The sequence below is a fragment of the Salvelinus alpinus genome, chromosome 24 (genome assembly GCF_045679555.1).
Source record: "Salvelinus alpinus chromosome 24, SLU_Salpinus.1, whole genome shotgun sequence".
NCBI lineage: Eukaryota > Metazoa > Chordata > Actinopteri > Salmoniformes > Salmonidae > Salvelinus > Salvelinus alpinus.
In genome coordinates this window covers 10,894,739-10,904,538 of record NC_092109.1, presented here as the reverse complement: position 1 = coordinate 10,904,538, position 9,800 = coordinate 10,894,739, and the positions used below count along the sequence as shown (strand labels likewise).

The 9,800-nt window shown below is 43.7% G+C and overlaps 1 protein-coding gene across 1 annotated transcript; it reads right to left on the bottom strand.

The window, feature by feature from the left end:
• Window positions 1-991: 991 nt before the first annotated feature.
• Window positions 992-9,444, bottom strand: LOC139552139 (beta-centractin-like). The gene is made up of 11 exons (XM_071363570.1): window positions 9,233-9,444; window positions 6,949-7,013; window positions 6,750-6,825; window positions 6,507-6,632; window positions 6,238-6,362; window positions 5,922-6,138; window positions 5,703-5,795; window positions 5,379-5,553; window positions 5,160-5,221; window positions 4,964-5,004; window positions 992-3,034 (listed from the first exon to the last, which is right to left on the bottom strand). The coding sequence occupies exons 1-11, from the start codon at window positions 9,278-9,280 to the stop codon at window positions 2,932-2,934; spliced, it is 1,131 nt and encodes a 376-aa protein (XP_071219671.1). The 5' UTR covers window positions 9,281-9,444; the 3' UTR covers window positions 992-2,931.
• Between the last annotated feature and the right edge of the window lie 356 nt (window positions 9,445-9,800).

Sequence of the window (9,800 nt, the reverse complement as noted above, 5' to 3'; positions counted from 1 at the left end):
CATGAGTAAAGGATGCTTTGTTGCGGAATAGGAAGCCAATTCTAGATTTGACTTTGGATTGGAGATGTTTGATGTGAGTCTGGAAGGAGAGTTTACAGTCTAACCAGACACCTAGGTATTTGTAGTTGTCCACATATTCTAAGTCAGAGCCGTCCAAAGTAGTGATGTTGGACAGGCGGGCAGGAGCAGGCAGCGATCGGTTGAAGAGCATGCATTTAGTTTTACTTGTATTTAAGAGCAGTTGGAGGCCACGGAAGGAGAGTTGTATGGCATTGAAGCTCGCCTGGAGGTTTTTTTTTTTTATATCTACGATGGAGAGTCATGAATAATGATCATGTAAAACAAAATAGTGATTTGAAGGTAGTGATAACTCAACTATCTGGCACGTTATCCAATTAAATGCCAGTGAGATGTAATATGCATCAGAGGGGTATGAGCGTTCATCACATGTATTACTAATGAGAATCAAATGCTTTAGGACATCAAGCCAAGAGTGATTGTGATATGCATGATAACTAGTTCATATTCAGAATTAATATTGTCTATTAATCCTACATACTGTACATGAGAAAGTAGAAGTGTGCTGTACAAGGAAACAGACTGGTTATCTTTTAGATGTTCATAAACATGTACTGTAGTGTACAGCACTTAGAAAGCACTTACCTCTGACCAATAAACCCACTGCAGCCTCCTTCTGTTCTCCATGGATGACCTCCATGGATGACCTCTTATTAAGTGAGAAAAGATCCAGAGAGCACTCTGTTTATTTAATAGGACGCTTATAAATGTGGTATGAATTTGTTAAGCATTTGTGTAGAGCTTAAAAATGAATGCCTTATAAAGCCTTTTTATGTCTGTTTAATAAAATGTGACCAAAGTTACAAGTGTAACCGAACTGGGTCACAATGTCTAAAAGACTTCATAGCATCTTGTTGGTTGTGGTTATAATTACGACTATAATTAATTATATATAAAACACAGACACCTCCAACAGCAGTCATTAACTTATTTATTATACTGAATTTACAAAATGAAAAGTAAAAGCAAGACTTGAATAAACAGTATTGTACATTTTTATTCCTGTATTTAACGATCTTCTTTAGATGGTGTTGACTTTTTGAAAAGTGTTCCACTGTACACAAGGCTGATCAAGTTAAGAACCTTTTTAAAAACACCCAGAAGATAAAGTGGACTTTCCGGTGTCGGGGAACGGAAGGAAGGTTTGGACACAACCTCTTTACTGCCACTGAGATGCAGGGAACCCAGCTTAGCCATAACAACACCCAGACTTCTACTGAGGGGGAATAGATGGTAGAAACTAACTGATAATACTCTGCCATCTTGTGCTTCTACATGCTTATTATGAGAATGGTCTTACTACAGTCTATAGCAACTAAACATCTCTCAATGTTTCTATCCCATACATACACTTAAAATAACAGTTGCATATTTAACAGTTAATCCCCACCATGGTTTAAAATGGAGCCTTTGGAGATGAAAAACTCAAATGTTTGTCGGAGGAGGATCTCAGTGACCTTCCCTTGACCGCTAACACTGAGATCAGAGTTCACTCCAGGTTTAGGATCAGATAAACAATCAAACAATCTGAAGGTTAACCAGTTGGGCCATGAAGAAATCTGACCCTGCATCAGTGGTTAGGGGAGACTTAAGACCTCCTCAAAATGTAACCTGTCCAGGTACACAGCTCTCAGACCAGCCTCTCTGTTGAACACAGACCACTAATAACAGGAACACATCTGATGTAGGCCTAAATGCCAACTTTTTCCACAGACAGCACTTTGTCAGATACAATTTTTATAAGGCATTCAAGTTTAGCTTTCATATCTTTAAACGGTCATTTAGAAATAGTAATGGTCACATAATGTCTAAATCCCCATATTGGGTTTTGTACTGAGTGAGGAGGGTACATCTCACCATTTCACAAACATCCTTTTTAGACAAAGAGGGGATAAAAACACAGCTAACCAAATGGAGACACTTTATATTTTGACACATCAATATAAGGAAGCGTTAAATATCGCTGCCGTCTAAACATGACCAGTAGTCATTGTTGTTAAACACCTGTAGGAGGGTTGGCGGAGAGAGAAGTTCCTTTAATGTTTTATGAGCCAATGTCAAACGCAGTGGTATTCTTTACCCCAGACCACACAGAGCAGCGTGACCCATTCCAATACCCCTCAATACGAACTAATTCAACAAATGGAAACTAACACAACGGTGACTTCAACGTGGTGATTTGTAACCGTGATGACCGAAATATTACAAAATCATTTTAAAAAGCAAAAGTCAATCTCTTCGGTTTGGAATGAAATTCTTACAGTATCGAAGAAAAAAAAAACATTCACCTTCATTGTCACTGGATGATATGATGCTAGGTATCGTACAGGGCGGGGTAGATAGGAAAGTAATATAAATACTTCAGGGTTGAGTAAAGTATAGCATTGCCCCCTTAAGAACAGAAAAACAGACAGTCCACAGTATTGACAGATGCCCACACAGTGTGAGGGTTATCTTTGGGGTCGAGGGGTGTGTGTGTGTGTGTGTGTGTGGAGGGAGGAGGTGATGGGGTCACAGGTTTACCTGAAGGGGCACCCTGCTCTCTCCCTACACCCATGGGTGCGGTGGGTGGCAACAAAAGGCATGCTGAACTGAGGGAAGGTGTATATAAACTCCCCTGGCCAGAGGATGGGGGTAGCAAAGGGGAGGGGAGCCAGCAGGGGGGGGGGGGACGACGACAGACATTGGGCTGTATGGCGTGGTAATGGAGGGCAATATGGGGGTAGTTGGAATTATCTGGGGCAAATTGGTAATGTAGGGCAACTGAGGGCTGACACAGGAGCATTGGATGGTAGTGTGAGGGAAGGTTGGGGGCAGATAGCTAATGTTGAGAGCAGCTAAAGGGCAGCGGTGTTAGAAGGTCTTCCTGTGGATGGCCCGTGCTCTGTCCTCCTCATACTCCTTCTTACTGACCCACATCTTCTTAAAGGTGTCCAACGACGCCAGGATGGAGCCACTACACAGAACACAAGAGGGATGAGAGGTGAGTGAGTGCAGGTCGTAAATCACAGCTGACCTGGTACATTGTTTGCTGCCTCCAGCCATTAGGGATTCAGTTTCAATGACTCAATATTTTGGACAAAAACAGACAAATGTCAACACATTTAAATTAGCAAGGGCAATGATCACAAATTAGTCATAACGTGACTAATAGGCTAGTTTATCTATTTGTGTGGCCATTTATTTAGCGAGCTACAAACACGGAGCCTAATGTTAGCTAGCTATCTTCTGGGACGATGTCATGTCATTGGACGAATGGGTGAGTGGCCGACTTTTTCACCCCCATGTCGTTTTTCTGCCGCTATAGCTAGAGATGCAGGTGTCATTTGGTTAGCTAGCAAGAAATGTGAATCACTTTGCTAGCTAGCTATGCTGAACTCGAACGACTGTTATCCACAGTTAGCATATGTCTTAGTTGTCCATCCAATGTATTTGGCATCGATCAAAATGGGCAGGGAGGCAGGCAAGTTCCCATTCAGTTATTCAAATGTGGGTTGGGACCAGCATGCATTGGGTGACAAGCATGCATCGGCAGGCAAGCTGCAGAATGGCGAGCAGGCTACCATTCCCCATCGTTTATCAGTGCTATTTTGACGGCCAACCTCAAGCGGAAAATTTTGAGAGGGTTTATCTACTGTTCACTCGTTAGATTTTAGCTCATCTTGCTCTGGCTAACATTAGTTGTTCATCTTGTTGATGTGGATAGGAAACTGAGGGAGAGAGAGCCTAACTTTTCATGGTTGTTTGAGCAATAAGACTATAAAGTTCCCAAATGTAAGAGGACTCCCGTGGTGTTTACATATTTGCAGAAATCAATTCAGGTGTATTTTGTGGCTTTTGGCGAATGCTTTCTAATGATCTAAAGTCGCACTGTTGGAACTGCCCGTAAACACACAGTCCAGTTCAAAGTGAATGATGGCTGCAGTAGGCCTACAGTAGCTCTGATTGGCAATGGCGCGCCGGTCTGTGTAGAGTCCGGTCCTGGACAAGACAGATGTTTTATTCGGTTTTATTTACTGCAGTATCTATTAATTTTCCAAACGCACGGCCGCTTTCCCACTCTATATTGCTATAGAATTTTCACAAATGCCTCACTCTGTCATTCCCAAGCATTCTATGAAAGTATGAACACTTAGATATGGTAAATTTTCAAGTTGTCACTTGTCAGAAATTGTAAAAATATTAACAGATTTGAATACGACTTCATGTTGCTAAAACACTGTCAGTTCCACTTTAAAGACAGCCCGCGTCATGGTTTATGAAATCAGATAAAACGCGCAGGAATTCGTGGTAGAAAGGTAGCTCCAGTAAATGGGGCATAACTTTTGAATGGTTTAGGCTAGAGACATATGGTTTTCAGCTATGTAAAAGGCGCAAGCATGACCGCCACTGTGCTGTTTTTCCTCAGGGGCTGGCACTCAGAGGCTGCGTGACAGCGGAGCCTAGTCAGACTGGTCTGTGCTCTTGGTTCTAAACAGGCGAAATGAAAAGACACCATGGATCCACTTTGCTTGAGCTGCTCCAATAACTACACAAATGTAACAGAAGACTTGTCAGTTCCTGCATACCCCGGCTCGCCGTCGCGGCTAAATTACATTTAAAGATGCACAGAAAGAGTGGACGGGGAGACGCAGGTGAGTAATGGTTGGTAGAGGATGCGGCTGGCTGATCACAGCGGACACACGTGATTTTGAATGGAGCGCTGATTCTGATCTGACGTCACGCTATTCCCTAATTAGAATGCGTAGGGATGCATTCTGTGCTCAGTCAATGATTTCCATACTTTTCTTTGGATCAGCCTATTCTGAGATCAAAAACGGCGAACACCGCCAATAAGCGACGAGTTTGCATCCCTGGTGTGTGTGTGTGTGTGGTGATCTCTTACCCAATCCACGTGGAGTACAACCTCTCCTGAGGGGCGGAGATCTGGACATGAAACAGAGCGAGGGAGAAAGTCAGCAGGGGCTTGCTGACGTGACAACATCCTGCCAACATATGCTAAAAACATCAGGCTTACATACTAACATGCTGAGCTCTGGCCAAGAAGAGGCCCCTGGGCAGGAACTTGTTAGCTACTATACCTTGATTTTCACGTCTTTGGGAGCGAGCTTCTTCACTTCGCTTAGTAGCCTGTCACCGAAGCCTACAGCAGAAAAGACTATGTTAGCTAACAGGGTGTATGTGTTTCTGTGCAATGCTGAGCTAAGGAGCCTTAAACCACATGAGAAAACACCCACTTCCCATTCACAACACACTGGTATTAGTTGATGTTGAACAGTCAGTGTGTGTGCGTGTGTAACCTTTGAGCAGTGTGGATCCTCCAGACAGTACGATGTTGGAGAAGAGTGTGCGTCGGAGATCCATGTCAGACTTCTGGATGGCGAAGGCCAGCACTTCATGGATGCCCTCGCTCTCATCTCCGATCAAGTCTGGCCTGAACAGCAGTTCTGGTGCTCGGAACCGGGCTGGACCAATCTGGACAGGTGGGGCAGAGGTCAAAAGTCAAAGTTAGGGTCAACTGGGTGTCAGAGATTAGGCTCAGGGTCATCATGGTGATTATGATGTTGTTGATGTTTGTAATCCTTCAAAAGAAAACAAAAAAGGTGTGTGTGTTAAATACTAACATCCAGCGTGCTGCCGTCGGGGAGGGTGTACTGGGCCTTATCGGTCTCCAGAGTCTCATCCTTCTGGGGGTTCAGGGACAGGTAGCAGGCTCTCTGAGGACAGAAACACACACATTATCGACACATTCCTATTGACAGCTATAGAGCCCTGCGTTTCTTTTCGTTTGGTGACACACGTGTGTGTGTGTGGGTCACACGCGCACACAATCCGTCCCGTACCTCTTTGATGGTGCGGACCACCTCAAATTCGGCGGAGGTGTGAAAGTCGTAGCCCTCCTTGCGTAGCAGCAGTCGGAGGTAGCGGGACACGTCCCTGCCAGCGATGTCCACCCTCATGATGGAGTGGGGGATGGCAAAGCCCTCGTAGATGGGCACTGCGTGGGTCACCCCGTCACCCGAATCTAACACCACCCCTGTGGTGCGCCCTGTCGCATAGCTGCGCAAGAGAGGGATGCGAGTATAACATACACACAAAAGTGTGAGTGAGACACTACCACACTACCACACACACAAACACACAGTGAAACATACTCACAGACTGAGGACTGCCTGCATGGAGATAAAGAGGGCGGGGACGTTGAAGGTCTCGAAGAAAACCTCAGCCGCCTTCTCCCTGTTCTTACTGGGGTTCAGGGGAGCTTCAGTCAACAGGACAGGGTGCTGGAGGGAAGGAGAGAGAAGGACAGTTTTATCATCTGTGACTAAAGCCAGTGGCCGTGGCTACTGAAGGAAGCATGTGGTCGACTGTTCTGCAATGACCACCAAAACAAGGAATGAGGTTATGAAAGAGAGAGGAGAGCTCACCTCCTCTGAGAAGGTCTGCAGCTGTTCCTTGGAGTAGACGTACTGCCAGATCCTCTCCATGTCGTTCCAGTCCTTCACTATGCCGTGCTCCATGGGATACCTCACTGACAGCAACCCTCTGTGCTCCTGAGAGGGGAGGGGTAAGAGAAGGGTTAGATAGAGGCTTGTTGAGACAGGCCCATTCATAGTGTGTGTGTGTGTGTGTGTGTGTGTGTGTGAGGAAGCCTATGGTGTGAAGCCTACCTCTGCTTTGGGTCCGATGAAGAGGTCCCCCTCCAGGGCTCCTGCCATCACGCGCACATGCTTGGGACGGCCCACACTGGATCACGCACACAGTGGAACACAACAGAGTCATGAACACAACACAAATACCTTGGATGCCATCTGACTGAATATCAGCGGTGTGTTGTTGTTGTAAAATAAGTAAAAATGGAGGTCTTACTAGTTGGGGAAGCAGTATTTGGGGATCTGGTCTCCAGCAAAGCCAGCTTTGACAACGCCTGAACCCTGGGGAGAGAAAGAACGATATAGGTAAATAGGAGTCGAAATTAAAACAGAGAGGAGAGGAGAGAAATGGGTCCACATTGAGCTAAAAACTGCTTGTGTTGTCTGTCCTCACCCAATGCAATTAACACTCCTCATATGTGTGTGTGTGTGTGTGTGTGTGTGTGTGTGTGTGTCTCTCACAAGACACCGCCTGAAGCTGTAGAAGGCATCATCCCTCTCTGGATGAGATATTACACTTTGCAGCCTTTGTCTGCTGGGTCATGGCAGCATCACAGTCCCTTCTTTATAATTCAACTTTTCATAAGGGTTTGAGTACCATTCTAGTAAAACAGTATGCTACTTGTATAGCTTTAAAAACAGAGCCCATGACAAGCCTCGGGGCTAATCAGGGCAACAGATGACACAGGTAGTACTACGTTGACAACAACCTGCAAGGTCGGGTACACTCATTCAGGATAAATAATCTAGCAAAGAAAATTGAAAATGCAATTTCAAGTAGGTTTTTTGGGGGATTGAAGTTGTTCATTTTTAGACTGGTATGCCCTAAGGCGCATGATCAGTGACTGATGGCGATAGTTAGCGATTGCTAATGCTGCTAGCTAGCTAATTTCTCTGGCAATGCAGGGCTAGCATCAGGGTCGTTCCACTTCAAAAAGCATAAGAAAATGGTTTGACACCCACCATCTCAGATTGCTCTTAAAATGCTGATGTAGCTACTAACAGATACGATTAGCATTCCCTAAAAATCCCCCCAAAATTGTCAAAATCAATCCACATACACCCCACGCCAATCCCACTCCAACAACCAGTAAACAGTATAAGTTATGTATGTTAGACAAGTAGTATGAAGCTGTGACTTGGAGTATTGCTTCTCCATACTATGTAATGTATTCCCTGTAAATCTGGTGATGTTTTTCCTCCTGTTCGGAGAATGTGTAATTGAAGTCGCTTGCAATATTTACCATTATACCAAGTTGACCACTAGATGTCGTTGTTTCTGCTATACCGCCACACTATCCATTTGGCTGGTCTCTTGTGTGTATTAAATATATCACAACATTTCCTTTGCAACTTTAGATGGTAAACCAATCGATTTAGCTCAATTCAAAACAGTCCTCCATGAAAGCAATTCAGTTTTCCCATCTCTTAGCAACCTTATACTTCAACCCAACTCTACTTGAATAGACCAACAAGCCCTCTGAGGGCTATCCCTATTCAATTCCCATATGAATAATTTTTCGACCAAAATGTTGATGGATAAATGGGCTAAAATAAAACAATACAAATGGGCTAAAATGTTGTGACAACCCTCATAAAATAATGAATTGCATGGCAGTCTTATGTTTTCCAAAACAATGATCAGGAAACAGCTCTATATGTATGTGATTAGTGACATTTACCAACAACAACAAAAAACACCAATTGCAAAACACTATACAGTGTGTGTTTGGGACTTTCACCATTGAAGACCATCAGAGACCATAACATTGAAACCATTAGAACTGCTCTAGTCGAATAGTTAGCTTGTTCACCAGGAATGGTCTAACAAAAATTGCCAATTTGGGTGCAATCAAATAGCTTAATTTCTCCAAGACAAAATTACATTTTATGAAAATAATGTTTCAGGAATGTCAATCCTATCGGTTTCTTAACTACTGAAAAAAATATCAGAACAATCGGAGATGGTGGGTGTCATGGCTTGCTGAAATGACATGGAACGACTCAGCATAGATGGCTAGCCGTTAGCAAGCCAAGGTGGGGTTCGTCTCCCGGCGAAATAATGTGTCTAGCCGGTGTTGCAGCTAGTTACCTAGTAGCTGATGCGACTATAATTCCATCATGTGCATCTTGTTATTCTTCCAGCACAGAAAATATGATGGAGATGTGAGATGTAGGTAGCGTTATACAGCGTTTAAATGAAAAACCACGTAACGTAAGCTGGATAGCTAGCATTAGCAAGCTGGTTCTGCAGCACACAAGTTAGCTAGCAAGCTATGCAATGCAACAAAACGAAATCGACAAAGAGACATTCTACACGACATGCACATGGGAAGAGCTAACTAGCTAGGTGCAACTGGAATATATTGATGAATAGCAGGCTAGTACACAGTATTCAATAATGTCAGCTAACAAAGCTTCCAACACAATAAGCTAGCTAACCTTCCTGGCTAGTCATTTAGCGGGCAAGTCAGGGTGTGGGTGAGTGACATCATACTTACATTATCGATCACAACCGGCTGGTTAGCTATAATGTCATAGGACTCCATGACGAACTGATTGTTTAAGATATGTTTCAATTATTCCTTCAATAAAATGTGGCCTATTGGATATTTTAAACATGTAAATAACGCCCTGTCACTCTGGGCTCATCCGACTCGCTGCCGATGCTTGCTTTGATCACAACCTAACGGTGTGTCTGGTTGTCTAGACGGACACTGGCAACAGCCAATCGCAATGCTGCCAGCTGGAGTTTACGTCCTCACTGTTAAACCCTCTATTCAGGGTTGTCAGCGTGTGCACCGTTTTGGCTGGCTGGCTTTTCCATCATCTTCATGAATACATTTATCTTCAGCTAAATCAACTTTGCTCCCTTTACAAGATGACTAGATGAGCATTAGAGAAGTTATATTTATGTGAATGTTTTTGAAATCGTGGTTAATTAGCATTGGTAATTAGCTCTTACTGAATATGTGTAGTGTATCTGTCGTAAATTTCAGAACACCCCAAAATGTTTAGATTTTTTTTTAAATGACAGTGTTTCTTTCCCTTTAAGAATAAAGTCTCTGT

Excerpts from the sequence above, each read along its gene's own strand:
- LOC139552139 (XM_071363570.1), bottom strand. The coding sequence starts at position 9,280 with ATGGAGTCCTATGACATTATAGCTAACCAGCCGGTTGTGATCGATAAT. Across the intron at positions 7,014-9,232 it reads AGCCGGTTGTGATCGATAAT|GGTTCAGGCGTTGTCAAAGC; the intron begins GTAAGTATGATG and ends TTCTCTCCCCAG. Across the intron at positions 5,222-5,378 it reads AGGATCCACACTGCTCAAAG|GCTTCGGTGACAGGCTACTA; the intron begins GTTACACACGCA and ends TTTCTGCTGTAG.